At 44.2% G+C, this 15364-nt stretch overlaps 1 protein-coding gene across 2 annotated transcripts in view; it reads left to right on the forward strand.

Annotated features, from left to right (window-relative positions):
* The window catches only part of LOC125466052 (A-kinase anchor protein 2-like), a 78943-nt gene extending 66888 nt beyond the window's left edge, over positions 1–12055 (forward strand). The window contains exons 2-5 of one of the 2 annotated variants that reach the window (XM_059638528.1): positions 814–3052; positions 6751–6914; positions 9033–9071; positions 11442–12055. In XM_059638528.1, the coding sequence (XP_059494511.1) occupies positions 814–3052; positions 6751–6914; positions 9033–9071; positions 11442–11531 (2532 nt within the window). In that variant the 3' untranslated portion in view covers positions 11532–12055. The remainder of the gene's footprint in view (positions 1–813; positions 3053–6750; positions 6915–9032; positions 9072–11441) is intronic. The other variant, XM_059638529.1, reaches the window with a different exon arrangement.
* Positions 12056–15364: the final 3309 nt, after the last annotated feature.

The raw sequence follows: 15364 nt of genomic DNA on the forward strand, positions 1-15364 counted from the left end.
TTGGACAGACCCCTAATCTGGACCTAATCCCCTTGCTAGGCAGCTAAACTCTGTTTGGCACCTTTTCCACTACTTCCCTGTGAGGATGTGATGGTTCAGCACAGCAGAGATGTGATCTGCTATCAGTCAAGGCCACTATGCATTGGCCCAGTCCCAATGTTGGTGAGGTTATTCATGATTGAAGGAAAAAGGCTGGAGTTGGACAAGTTCCAGAATGTGGACAGCTATTAACATTTGTGGGTGGTCATGATGTCAGCTATGGCAGTGTTGGCCAGGAGAGGGGCCGATTGTTGTGTACCAGGTATATGGACATGCAGTACTTGTATACATTCAGCTGAATGCTTGAACACTCACATACATGTACATATGCATGTACACATGCATTTCTGTCTAGAGATTGCAGGAAACTGATCAGCCTGTCACTCAGCACAGATCTGTGAATTAACTTGACCCATACAAATTTAGAATATCCCTACTATTAAAGGAACATTCTCCCTCGTCCCTTCTACCATACATCCCCAGACAGCTGAATATGGACTTAATGTACTAAGGTTAAATTCTCCAGTCACACACATTCTTGATAGTTTTAATCCTAATATTAGATGGTACCGCCATGGAAATAATGTTCTAAATTTGAGACTAGCTGCCTAATGCATGTTTAATTTTAATCGGTGTAGATTGTGTGCTACAGTTTCACTGTTAATATGTACTGAGATCCTTAACCACTTTAATTCCTAACCCAGTGCTGTGAATAGGGCTCCCACAATCAGCATGTGACTCCTCAGTGTGAAATATCCTTTTTGTCTTTAACAGAAACAAGTGAATTTGGAGATTCCGATAGAGGTGTCTGTGGTGAACGAGGTGAAGTCCCAGCCAAGTGTCACTGTCTCCAAGGATTTGGCTGATGGGAATCTGACAAATTTTGATCCTCAGCCAGTAGGAATTCCAGAAAGAACACCTGTGCAGAGCAAAGATTCGGAACAAGACAGGACTCCTTCCAAAGATACGTGGGAAATCTCAACTGCAGGCTCCAGAGATCGACTGGAAGAGCAATCAGACAATGAGCTTGTTTTGAAGGAAGTGGGGGAAAAAGAATCTGTTTTCCTGAAAGGCCCACAGTTGTTTGCTCAAAGTGAGAATTCACTGGAAGAAGATACCCCAGACCTAATGGAGAAAACGGGGGGAAATGTCTTTGCTACCAGCAATGGGTCTTTGGTCAATTCTGACTATTCATATCAAAGTCACGAAAATGGAACCCATTTGCTTCCACACAATCAGAATGCACCCACACTGATTAATTCAGGGTCACCTGTTTCAGTCACTCCAACATCTGGGATTGACGGTGGTAATGATGTCACCATTCATGCAACAAAGGTTTCTGTCATTCAACACACCGATGTAGATGATCATGACACTCCAACTCATGGTGAACCATTTTTTTCAAAGACACAGCACGATGAAGATTGGACCCATTCCACAAAACTAGCCACCATAAAGAGAGAAGCCAACTTTGACCTTCGGACTTACCATGTGGAGAAAAAGCCTACAAGACTTTTTTCTGATGTTGAAGAAGAAAAATATAAGGCAGTAGTGATTCAAGGAACAGTTGATGATGAAATGCTTACAAAAGAGAGAAGAGAGGTTATTAGAAACCAAGCTATGAAGAAAAATGCCACTATTGCTGAGAAATGGGCATCGGCAGAGCAACTGAATATGGAGGAGAAACCATCTCTTGCAGATTCCATGCAGAAACAAGATGAAATGAAGATACCTTCAACTGAAACCAATGCATCGCCCTTCTCACCCTCCACAGCTCATTCTGAAGGTATCAACACTGAACAAATAAACTTCACTGCTGCTCGGCAGCAGTTCCTTGAGATGGAGAAGTCTCAGCCAGAAGTACCGATGAGCCCGAGACCATCTACTCAAACCTCCAGGATCTTGAATCAATCTTCCACGCTGTCTGCATCAATGCATTCTCTTCACTACAAGGTGGACACAAGTCCAGGGGTCGCTGTACAGGCTGTTAGAGTTGAATGCCTCCCTGATGAAGAAAAGGAGTTCCTGGAGAAGCCTTTCCCTAAAAGCAATGGCACCTTCATTGCTGAAAAAGCAACTGTGGAAAATGGTGACGGTGGAATTTTTGGCAAGAATCAGCAAACTCTGCCTGTCTGCTCATCAATAGAAGACCTTGACTCTGGACTGGGGGAGATGCCCAATGACTGCAGCTATGGGTATACAAGTGATAGTGGGGCATCAACTGAAATACCGAACACAGGAACTAATAACAGTTGTGCTGCTTTGGAATCCCCAGAACTGAAACGTGTGTCTGAAACACCCATTCAGAGGGAAATTCGATTGGCCGTGGAGAGGGAAGAGAGCCTTCGTAAGGAGCGAGGAATTAAGAAGTCTGGCAGCTCTGAAGAAATGGTGGAAATCAGGGCCAAGCCTCTGTTATCGCAGCTGCCTCCAACATCTCCTTTCTCAAAATCTAAAGACAAAAACCGAATGGTTTTTTTTGTTCAGAGAGAAATCGAAATGGACTCGAAGAGGGAAGAGAAGTTGAAGGAAGAGGGTAAAGTCCAGGGATTGTATGATAGAGGAACGCCAGAAGAAGTGGAAAAGCGCAAAAAGGTTTTTGAACAACAAATAGATCATGTGCCTGTTGTACCACAGCAGAGCCGGCACCCAAAGGCAACCAGTTCTGCTTCACAGCATTCTGTCGCTGTACACAGCCTTCCTGTGGAAGACAGCACAATCCAAGGTGATTCAACAGAATATAAAGTAATCTTGCGGGAATATCCAGACTATCAGCTGAATAGTAAAAGCAATTCCAAGACCAACAGTTCAAAGATGGATCCAGCTTCACACAGCACAGTGACAAGTCTGGCGGAAAACTGGCCCACACTCAGTGAAGAGCCCTACATCTTGCGACCACTAAAGTCCCAGACCACTTTCCTGATAGAGAAGGAAATTGAGGAAGAACAGCGTCGGGAAGAGGAGCTGCGGGCTCAGAGGCAGAGGTGGCAGCCTGTTGGGAATCTTGACTCGAGTAAGTGTATTGTGCCAGATGTTGAAATTTTCAGTATTCACTATCACTGCCCAACTGAAACAGATAGTAGTTCCAGGAGTCCACAAACGGCCAGGATAACACAGAAATCCAGAAATTGCTGTCAGTGCTTCAACACTTCTCCAGGTTGTCTTCAGCGATACCCACTTCTCCAATCCTATTGGTTTCAATGTCATGAACAAAGTACAAAGTAATTATTGCTGAAACATCTCCTTGCCACAAAAGGCATACATTTGTGAGATGTCAAATTTCTTTGTAGTAACAAAATCTTTATTCTAGAACTTCCTAATTTTCATTTTAGTTTATATCTAATTCCAATCATCATAGTTATTTGCTGTCTGAAAATTTGAAGTAAAAGCGAAGAATTTTAAATACTTCAAACTTCCAGGTATGCAAATCCTTCAGTACTATTGCTATTTACCTACCTACTGAGGCATCCTCAAGAGATCCCCTCCACTCAGTACCGGATTTAAACTGTAGAGTGGAAAGAGGAAATTCCCTTTGAGGAGCTTGCTACAATTGAGATCAGCATTGCATGTTCTTGCTTCACCACTGACTGTGAAATCCAGCCCAGGGAGTACTTATCTGCTGCCTCCAACTGTTTCAGCTCATACTAACCTTTAATGAAGACAGAATCTGTTGATGTGAAAAATGTGTTTTTAATTTTAAGAGTACACTGTCTCACTATTCAATATGCTTCAGTGCTCTGTAATAAGATTACATTAGATTCCCTACAGTGTGGAAACAAGTCCTTTGGCCCAACAAGTCCACACCACCCCTTGGAGCATCCCACCCAGACCCATCCCCCTATAAGCCACACACCCCTGAACACTATGGGCAATTTAGCATGGCTGATCCACCTAGACTACACATCTTTGGACTGTGGGAGGAAGCCAGAGCACCCAGAGGAAACCCACACAGACACAGGGAGAATGTGAAAACTCCGCACAGACAGTTACCCGAGGCTGGAATCGAACCGGGGTCCCTAGTGCTGTGAGGCTGTAGTGCTAACCACTGAGACACCATGCCGCCCAGTAAACATTCTTGTGTGTTAGAATGTAAGGAAAGTTTTTCTGAGTAGTATCAATGCATTTAAAGGGAAGCTGGATGAGCACATGAGCAGAAGTGCAAAGAAAGATGTGCTGATAGAGTGAGAGGAGTCTTATGTGAAGCATCAGTGCTGCTTGGGACAATTGGCCTGTAGTTTGCAGACACCATATGGAGCACTGTAGTACCCGGAGACTTTGCTCAAATTGTCCATGATTTATTCTGAGGTGTCCCAGGAATTGCAAATAGTTTTCTTAACTGACAATGATCCAGGTTGTAATTTTGATTGGAGCATAGAAGGCCCAAAGTTTCATTAGAACCTGACTGTCTCTCCTCCTTGTCTGTTCTTTCTCACCCACATGGACCACATATTCTGATGGCCAAAACAATGCTGACTGGAGCTATACATCTGGTGTGTGCAGAATCCCCAGTGCAGCTGACTCCATGGGAACTGTCTGGGCAAGTGCATTTTCCATAGGGCTAAATCCCTTGCGTCTGGCACCCTTTGTGAAATCCTGTTAAAGTCAGAGAATTTGGAAAGTTCCAACTCGTTTAAATTTTATAGTTACCGAGGGAAGGTTAGAGGATTAAGAACCCACCCCAACTCCTGGGTTGACCATCAAGCTGAATGATGCTCCTTAGTGACCCCAACAACTCATCCATTTATTTGGCTGCAGCCCCACCCCAAAAACTGGTTCCCCCTCACCCACCTCCCACTTCCTACACCACACCACCCCCCAAAAAAACGTATGTATATATCCTTTCACACTGGATATTACCATATGCTGGATGCCTTAAACTTCAAAATGCAGCACTTGGTGCTGTACAAGGGGATGTGGTTTCTACACCAAATCTCTCTGCTGCTGGATTTGGGGTTTTCTGGACAGGTTCATAACTGGATGTCCCTGTCCAGGAATCTCCAATTTGGCAGGCACTCAAAGGTGAGTGGATAATTTTTAATCACGTCAGGGTTGGAAATAGGGTTTCAGATGCTGATTTGAAATGCTTGGTTCTTGATCCCACCCCAGTTCCAAGTCTCCCTTAACTCTGAACCCATGTCCCAGAGCATTAGTCTGGGACTCTGCATTGCTAGTGTAGACTCACTATCACTACACCCACTGCCTTCCCCATATCTCAGGGAGCCCTTTCCACCTCAGTGCACCATATCATGTCTTGAGTCAGAAGTTGACATTCCTTGTGGAATGGGAGACCTTCAATGTTCACTACACTCAGCAACTATATTCACCTCTGCTGCACACTAAGAAATTCTCCAGGATCAAGGTATTTTCTTTTTCCACCTTTTTTAAACTTCAAGAGGACACAATGTTCAGTCATGTTCCCCTTGAGTGAACAATAAATTCATTGCAATATCTGTTTGATTTCCAATCTCATATTTTAAAGGCTCTTTGCACACATGAGACACGCCTCTGGGTGTCCAGTGCTGTTGGTGTTCAGAATTTTAAATTTACCACTCGCCTTACAGGAAACCATTTACTCCTCGTTTGTGATCATCAACTCAGTCTTGAAGGACGAAATGTTAATTGAAAGAACTGAGTGGGTTCAGGTTCCAAAAGGGAAGTCTGTTTTGTACATCTGCCTGCGGGCTGTCTGTTTCTAACTTTATCTGAGGTATCTTCTTCGCTGTTAAGTATTTGGTAGTTTCAGGAGGTGAACGTGTGCACAGATCGCATCGACCCCTGCACGTGCTGGTAAACCACACAAATGGATCCCACCTACCCCCAAAAGAGCCTTTCTCCAGAGTGCCTGATACTCACTCCCAATGCCAAACCACTTCTCACCTCATCACAAATCACCAGTGCCCACCATCACCTGTCCCCCCCCCTCCGATCTCCTCTTTCATTCAGCACTGGTTTAATATGTTTCCTCCTTCCTTTGAGATAGCGGTTGTTGATACTGAAATAACACGGTGTGAAGCTGGATGAACACGGCAGGTCAAGCAGCATCAGATGAGCAGGAAGGCTGACGCTTCGGGTATAGACCCTTCTTCAGAAAAATGTTGATACTTGTGTCCTTCTTAATAATTCCCTAAAATCTGGTAGACTTGCTGCAGAGGTACAGCTCTGCCACATGGACAGGCTTGACTTTTTTCCCTAGTTTTCCATTTTTTTTTCATTTTGAGTATGATGCAAGTGTCAGTGCTAGGTTATGAGATGATTTTTAAAGTTTTGCTTTGGAAACCAATACTTGGACATATTCTACATCTCGACCGTGTCACTCTTCTTTTTAGTGCTAATACTCTAATTGGACAGGAGTCAGGTTTGGTGCAGACTTGTCTTCAGGAGGTTTGAAATCTCCCTACCCGGGCAGTGGCATTGGCAGATGGCAGGGCCTGGTGCCTGCCAATACCATCCTCCGTTTGAAAATCCTGGTGTTTTCACAGTTGTCAGGATCCACAGATAACCTCTGGAAATGGAACCTTTAAATGGTTCCCCACCCAATTTTGATCCTGCTGGCAATTGAAACTCCTGTCCTTTGTGTATATGGGTGAGAATGTACAAATGTATGGGCTGGATGTATGTGCATGTGCGTATCTGCGATGGCTGTATGTTTTGTATGTAATTATTTCATGTTGCTGTATGTTCACTTAAGGCGATACTTTAACCTGTCTGCAGCTTCCACACCGGATAGCCTGAATTCTACAGTTAATCTAATGTCTCCTGGACAGCCTACAATTGCTGGGACTTCAAATGGTGATCGAACAAAAGGCCTCACAGAAACAATTCCAAAACAAGAAAGGCAAAAAGGGAAACCATGGGAAAGAAAGGACGACACTTCGGTAAAGTTAAAAGTTTAAGTAAAACTTTGCAGATGCATTCTAACCTGATAAGGTGTTAATGAGCTTGTTAACAATTTGATGGGTGTATTTCTGGCATCAGTCAATGTTGGAAGACTTTGTCGTTATGGGTGTACGTTAAGTCTGGAGGACTGTTTCCTTCAAACTAGAAGTAGCTGATGATTGTAAAGAAGCAGTTAATTAATGGTAACACTATAACTTCTTTATTCCTCCAAAGTCTCAACATTTTCAACCCTTTTAAATAGATAATGATACTCATTTGAAATGCTGCTGCAGGCACAATGGGTTGAATAACCATCTTCTGTGCTTTAACAATTCTATGAAAACATAATAATGGCTTAAAACAAGCATTAGGAGGAGGCTGTCAGCCCTTAAAGCTTGTTCCAGCATTCAGTAAGGTCATGGCTAAACCGTGACTGATCTTTCCGTATGCCCACCCTCTGCCCCATATCTATTTAATATCTTTAGTTAACAAAAGTCTATCGATCCCAGATTTAAAATTAACAAATGATCCAGCACTGAGTGCTGGCTTCAGAAGAGCGTTCCATATTTCTACCACCCAATTTTACTCCTGGAGAAGATTTTCTACGATTTACTGCCCTTGATTCCCAAATAGTTTTTTCTGTATTTTGTGTTTCCTTTCATGTTTTGAAACCATGCGTCAAATCACCATGAAAGCTTCAAAACTTCAAGCAATTTAACTTAGCTTGTGTAATCTATCCTCTCAGCACAACTTTTGGAATCCAAATATCATTCCAGTTAATCTTTATCTCCCTCCATCCAAGGCCACTGGATGCTTCCTAGATGTCCAGAACTGTTTAAGATAACTTCAATTGTGGTCAAACCATGGTTTATTATTGCTGCACCAATACCCACAACTGTTTTAGTTCTCTTGATTTAAAGCCCAGTGTTCCCAGGATAGTCTTTCTGATTGTCATCTGTTAAATTAATCCATGACAATTTAATGAACTGAGAACCTGGAACTCCAAGGCTTTTAGACTTCTATTCTGAAAGTCTCCCATGGATCCAAAGTGAATGACCTCACATTGAAATCCATTTGCCAGTTTGTGCCCAATTACTTAAACCATCAATAACTGTCCGTAACTTTATTCTCTCACCTATGTTGTTTACAATTGCAATTGGTTCATCAACAAATTTGTAAATTTATCTATCCTACTTGTTCATAAAAACAGTGAACAGTTGCGGGTCTTCCTCAGAATCTCGGACACCCACATCCTATTGATTCGAATGCCCACCCATTATCTCTAGTACCTGTCTCCTTCTGCCAAGCCAACCTCCTAAACGGCTCTATAAGAATTCTGACCCTGACTGGGCACATACATGAGAATAATAGCTTTGATTATAATGTCTTACATGAATAATCTGCTATCTTCATTTTGAAGGATAGGCCCTTGATTATGAATCAAAGGGTTATTGGCGTCTGTAGGATTGTAGCCCTCTATGAGATCTTTAGAAAGGGAAGAAAAGGGGAAGAGGGTTTAGAAAAACCTTCCTCACTGTCCTCTTTCCCATCCCCTTTACCCTTTCAATTGAACACCCTGTCTGTCTACCAGAAGTAAAATGGGCCTGAAATGTAGGATAATAGAGTGTGGAGCTGGATAAACACAGCAGGCCAAGCAGCATCTCAGGAGCACAAAAGCTGACGTTTCCGGCCTAGGTGAAGGGTCTAGGCCCGAAACGTAAGCTTTTGTGCTCCTGAGACGCTGCTTGGCCTGCTCTGTTCATCCAGTTCCACACTTAGTTATCTGGGCCTGAAATGTAACCTGGTACTGATGTTTTCAAGTGTAAAGTCCAATATTCTGCGCAGCATCTACCAGCATCATCTACAGCTCTTGTGAAAATGAGCAGGGCATTCTGAATGGGGCTGCAACCTTATACGATAGCGGAGGTCAGTGATTCAACTGAGACAGCAGAATCTCATCAGACCTTGGAGACAGCTATGAAGTAAATAAATTGTAGTCAGGTATGAAAATACAAAACTGAAGTCAGGCATCAGGAGTTGCTCTTTGTTTGATCTTGTGATAATTCATTGTAGTGGCATCCTCAAATTTCTCATACAAGCTTTGTTTTCAACTCCAGTATGCTGGTATCGAGGCTTCTGATGACGTCAACATTGAGGTAGTTACCCTTTGTTACTGCCAAGCCTGCTGTCTACCTGCCTGCATTATACCATAAGCATAGCCGAGTATCTAATCAGTGTTACTAACTGCTTGGCTGCTGCATTGTGATAACTTCGAGAAGGAGGTGGTCTTGAAATACTGAGTTGCTTTGTTACTAATATTGCTATGTTTACTAAACCACTTGCAATTACAATTGTGAGATAAACAAAGTGTGGAGCTGGATGAACACAGCAGGCCAAGCAGCATCTTAGGAGCACAAAAGCTGACGTTTCGGGCCTAGACCCTTCATCAGAAAAGGGGGAAGGGGAGAGAGTTCTGAAATAACTAGGGAGAGAGTGGGAGGTGGATCGAAGATGAATAGAGGAGAAGATAGGTTGAGAGGAGGCAGACAAGTTAAAGGGGTGGGGATGGTGCCAGTAGAGCTGAGTATAGGTGGGGAAGTAGGACAGGGGTAGGTCAGTCCAGGGAGGACAGACGGGTCAAGGGGGCGGGATGAGGTTAGTAAGTAGAGAATGGAGGTGTGGCTTGAGGTGGGAGGAGGGGATAGGTTAGAGGAAGAACAGGTTAGGGAGGCGGGGACGAGCTGGGCTGGTTTTAGGATGCAGTGAGGGGAGGGGAGATTTTGAAGCTTGTGAAATCCACATTGATACCATTAGGCTGCAGGGTTCCCAGGCGGAATATGAGTTGCTGTTCCTGCAACCTTCGGGTGGCATCATTGTGGCACTGCAGGGGGCCCAGGATGGACATGTCATCTAAGGAGTGGGAGGGGGAGTTGAAATGGTTCGCGACTGGGAGGTGCGGTTGTTTGTTGCAACCAGCCCAGCTCGTCCCCTCCCCCCACTGCATCCCAAAACTAGCCCAATTCGTCCCTCTCCCCATCCCCCTCTCTGATGAAGGGTCTAGGCCCAAAACGTCAGCTTTGTGCTCCTGAGATGCTGCTTGGCCTGCTCTGTTCATCCAGCTTCACACTTTGTTATCTCAGATTCTCCAGCATCTGCAGTTCCCATTATCTCTGATTGCAATTACAATTGCATTGGTTTTGTTTTTATTTCTTCGTAGGTTATGGTGCTGCTAGGACAGCATTTTTTGCCCATTCCTTACATCTCTTGAGAAAGCTGTGGTAGGCTGCTGCTGTTCTTGGTGTGTACACCCACAATGTTGTTGGTGAGGGAGTTCCAGGACTTTAACCCAGTAATAGCATTGGAATGATGATTTAGTTCCAAGTCAGAATGATGTGCAGCTTTAGAAGGGAACTTGCATGTGGTAGATGAATCCACTGCCTTTTTCCTATTGGAAGTCTTGGGTTTGGAAGGTCATAATGAATCTAGGTAGAGAAGCAGGTGTCTGGCCATCTGTTTTTTTTTCTAACTATCATTCCCCAAAGATTAATTGTGAATGTTTGGTTGAGCTTCATCAGTTCATTAAGGGGTTAGTTTCGACAAACTGGAGTATTTACTTTGAATATTCGACATCTTTGCGATTGTGATCAGTTGTTCTTTTCTGTGATCTCTTCTTCAGTGTCTGTATATTTATTTGGACACGATAAGGAGGAGTGAAATTGATAATCTTCTGGCACTGATGGTCAACTGCCCCGTGTCTAATACTTCTTCAGGGTTATAGGAATGATCATCTTTTTGACAGCAGGTTTCTGAATGGTTGTTTTCCCCCAGTATTTCAACACTTGCTGTCATTGTTAAGTGGCTCTCCAGGGCACACTGGGCAATGTAGTTAGCATGGAGGTGGCAATAAAAGCCATGGAGGTGGCCTGGGCACTAAATGGGAAGGTGAGAGTTTGTGAGGGGGGAGACTGCTGGGCCTAACCACTTGAAATACATCTGGGATGAAGATGCAGAGAGGTAGGCCTTCTAAACAGACCACCTTGGCACAGGCTGCCCCTGTGACATCTGCAATCTGCTTCCTGGATCAATGCATTTGCTAAACATGCCTTTTAAGCCAAGGTGGGCCAGCCAAGACTGAACATTAACTGCCTTAGTCATGAAAAGCTCACCCACTGCAAACCACCCAACTATTCCCACACTACCCCAAAAACACATACAAGCACAAGCCCTCATCCAATCCCAGTCCCCTTTTATACACACTGTAACCCATCCAATTCCCCACCCTTTCACAAACACTGTAACCCATCCAACTCCCCACCCTCTCACTGTAGCCCTTCCAATTGCCCACCCTGTGCTAGGAAGTTTATCTATTCATTTTGGTGGCTTTGTATGTTGAGTGTAAGCCAGGTGTTTGATATTCCCTGAGAGTAGTCCATTAAGTGCTGGGAAGTGGGAAGCAAGAAAATGGGAATGGGTGTTGTTTTGAATTCTCTATTTTACCTTGCTGACTCTCAGTTTTTTGGCTCCAGGTGCTGGAATCTACCCGAGTAACTCGACGCCAGAGTACATTGGCACAGCGCTGGGAGGCTGGGATATTCCACAACCATCTGGAAGAATGAAGCTGGTCTTCTGATCTGAAGTGATATAATTGTAGATTAAGTAATATTTTAAAAAGCACTGCCTGCTGAATAGAAATTAAGTTCTGTCTTGCACTCTGGAGTGATTTAACTCAAGTAACTGTATATAAACCTGTATAGATGACTTGGCTGTGACCTTCAAGTTCCAAGCTTGGGCTTGTTGTCTCCGTCTTCCTTTGTACATGGCAATGCCATATTAGGGAGAACTCTTGTAGCCATGAGTGAAACAATAGGTTCGATGGTAACCAACTTTCCTCAGCAGATCCTCTTCCACCCTGGGAGTTCTCAGCTTTCTTTCTTTCTTTTGGAATAAACATATTGGTAAATGTACTTGAAATGGAAGACCTCCTGGATTCCAAGAACTGAATTACAAATGAAATCTTTGCTGATTGTTCTCAATAACTTTTTGCAGAGAAGCAAATTCCTACTTGTGTGCATTTATTTTAAAAAAAATCTCATCTATAAATCAGCATCAGTAATAAAGGTGCTTTCATTGGACAGATCCACATTGTGTCTGTGCCTGTTTGTTTGAGAGGGATAGAATGGGTAAGAAAAGGATGTAGCAAAATATCCATTATGTCCATTGATTCACTCTTATTTACCCAACTAGCAAGTTACACCTTAATTCCTCACAGATTTATCACACACAATTTTCTTTTTGTCTTTCCTTGTTGTCTCTGCTTAATTATTTTACGATTTTGTACACGTGCTGTTACCACGTCTTTAATAGTGAATTTGCCGATGACCAACATTAGTCTAACTGGCCCCTAGTTGTCCCTTTTACTTGCTGGTCTAACTAGAACAGAGTCATGCAGTTTAAAAAAAAAGTTTAATGCCAATTATCAACTAGTTACAGCTTACATTATTATGACAGACATAATTTGTAGACTTTGAGGAGGATCAGATATTGAGTCTTACAGCCTTAGAAATTCTAAGCTGTTTTACCCACAAGTCCACAGGACATTAACACATTGGATGGTGCTAATGACCCTCCTCAGTATTATCCCTTTCAGACTCCCATTCAATAGCCACCTGTATTAAACTGGGGCTCAGATAGAACATAGAACATAGAACAGTACAGCACAGAACAGGCCCTTCAGCCCACAATGTTGTGCCGACCATTGATCCTCATGTATGCACCCTCAAATTTCTGTGACCATATACATGTCCAGCAGTCTCTTAAATGACCCCAATGACCTTGCTTCCACAACTGCTGCTGGCAACGCATTCCATGCTCCCACAACTCTCTGCGTAAAGAACCTGCCTCTGACATCCCCTCTATACTTTCCTCCAAACAGCTTAAAACTATGACCCCTCGTGCTAGCCATTTCTGCCCTGGGAAATAGTCTCTGGCTATCAACTCTATCTATGCCTCTCATTATCTTGTATACCTCAATTAGGTCCCCTCTCCTCCTCCTTTTCTCCAATGAAAAGAGACCGAGCTCAGTCAACCTCTCTTCATAAGATAAGCCCTCCAGTCTAGGCAGCATCCTGGTAAACCTCCTCTGAACCCTCTCCAAAGCATCCACATCTTTCCTATAATAGGGCGCCCAGAACTGGATGCAGTATTCCAAGTGCGGTCTAACCAAAGTTTTATAGAGCTGCAACAAGATCTCACGACTCTTAAACTCAATCCCCCTGTTAATGAAAGCCAAAACACCATATGCTTTCTTAACAACCTTGTCCACTTGGGTGGCCATTTTAAGGGATCTATGTATCTGCACACCAAGATCCCTCTGTTCCTCCACGCTGCCAAGAATCCTATCCTTAATCCTGTACTCAGCTTTCAAGATGTGTATCCACGCTGCATATTTCCCAAGTTAAGTGGTTCTAAATAAAATGTGTGTCATTTCAATATTGTCTATCTCAGGCCCATTTGGTCTGCCTGTAGGGGGCCACTAATTCTTGCATATAAACATGGAAGAGAAATATATGAAGTTTACACGGCTGAAATCGAGTTTCACAGAACGTGTGATGGATGGAAGGGGCAAACATAAACCGGCAAAAGTCAAATGGAATCGCAAAACTGTGACTGAACTCATCAAATAATCTCTTTATTATCTTTTTGATAAAACATTAATATATTGGGAAAACATTAAATACATCATTATAAATACCAGGTTTGCATATAAAATACAAGTATGGGTAGGATATTAATGTACAGACATAAATCCAAGATGCAGTGGAGTAGGTCGGTTCAGCTGAAGATCCTCTGCTCAGTCCGTTCCTTTTCTTCTATTTCTCTTTTTCTCGAGTTTTTTCTCTTCTTTTCCAGATTTAACTCCATGAATAGTTCTAATCATATTCATTAATTATCCTGATTTCTTTAGAATCTGTTGTGTAACTGATCACAATACCTTGGCCTTGCCTTTGTCCCATATTTATTTTTATTAATATTTTCCTAAAACCAACACAAACTCCACGCTTCCGCCGAGCGCATGCGCAAGTGGGCATGGTGACGTCACACCGCGACGATAGTATTTCGGCTGTGTGGGAGAAGGACATGGAGGTGGGGGCGGGGCTAAGGATTTTGGAGGGGTCTATCGGCAGCTGCGGCGGGGACAGGGCTGTGAGGTCGGGGCCAAAGGCTGCGCAGACTCCGGCGGCGGTGACTGCAGGCGGCCGGCTGGGGGAGCGGGGCCAGAGCACTTTGGGGGTGGGGACAAGAACAGCATGCTGTGGGCTCTGGGGGCGGGGTCGAGGTCACGAGGACGGAGACATGGTCCATGGGGTGAAGAAGTCCCAGGGGCGGAGCAGAAGGCTGTGGGGGCGGGGACGAAGTCACGAGGACGGAGACTTGGTTCTTTGGGGGGTAAATGGCCCCAGGGGCGGAGCATAGGGCTGTGGGGGCGGGGACGAGGTCACGAGGACGGAGGCATGGTGCTGGGGGAAGAAACCTCGGGGGCGGAGCAGAGGGCTGTGGGGGCGGGGTCACGGTCTCGGGGGGCGGAGCTGAGGTTCAGGGCCTGGGAATTCCAGGCTGCCAGCTGGAGATGGTAATGTTTCCCGCGCACTATAACGGAAATTACTTTCATCTGCCTTTCCTGTGCAGCGGGAGTCATATTTATACAGGTTCTGTACAACAGTAGGGAAACGGCTGTTTATAATCTTCCTCTCTTCCCTAGAGACCCCCCCCCTTCACTACAGTGTGGTTAATTCACACCCATTTCACTGTTAGATCCAGAAATAGTGTGTCCTGGGGTAATAGGAACTGCAGATGCTGGAGAATCCGAGATAACACGGCGTGAAGCTGGTTGAACACAGCAGGCCAAGCAGCACCAGAGGAGCAGTAAAACTGACGTTTCAGGTCTGGACCCTTCCCCAGAAGGGATTTGATAGAGAGGGAGAAACTGTTCCCATTGGTGGAAAGATCGAGAGTAACCGGATGCTAATTTCACTATTTTAAATCATCCTGTTCAGAGATGTTATGACACACCTCTGGAGCAGGTGAGACTTGAACCAAGTTGGCCCCTGGTGCAGAGGTAGGGGACGCCACAGGTCTCCCCAGACCACCAATTAAAGGTGATTGCCCAAAACAGTAACAACAATGTGAGGAAAACTCTTAAGCTGCAAGTAATTTGGGCCTGGAATCCACTGAGAAAGTGATAGAGGCACGTCCACCATGGATGGGAAAAGGGAAATGGGTAAGTATCTGAAGAAAATCAATGAGGGGCCATGGAACTAAGACTCCTTGTGTTGCTGTTGCAGAAAGCCAGAGATATAAGGGACTGAATGCCCTCATCTTGTGTTATAATCATTTTATTAGATTCTTTGGAGTTGCTGTGCTGTGATGTACAGCTATGTTTCCAGATCTT

The sequence above is a fragment of the Stegostoma tigrinum genome, chromosome 30 (genome assembly GCF_030684315.1).
Source record: "Stegostoma tigrinum isolate sSteTig4 chromosome 30, sSteTig4.hap1, whole genome shotgun sequence".
In the NCBI taxonomy this organism is placed as follows: domain Eukaryota; kingdom Metazoa; phylum Chordata; class Chondrichthyes; order Orectolobiformes; family Stegostomatidae; genus Stegostoma; species Stegostoma tigrinum.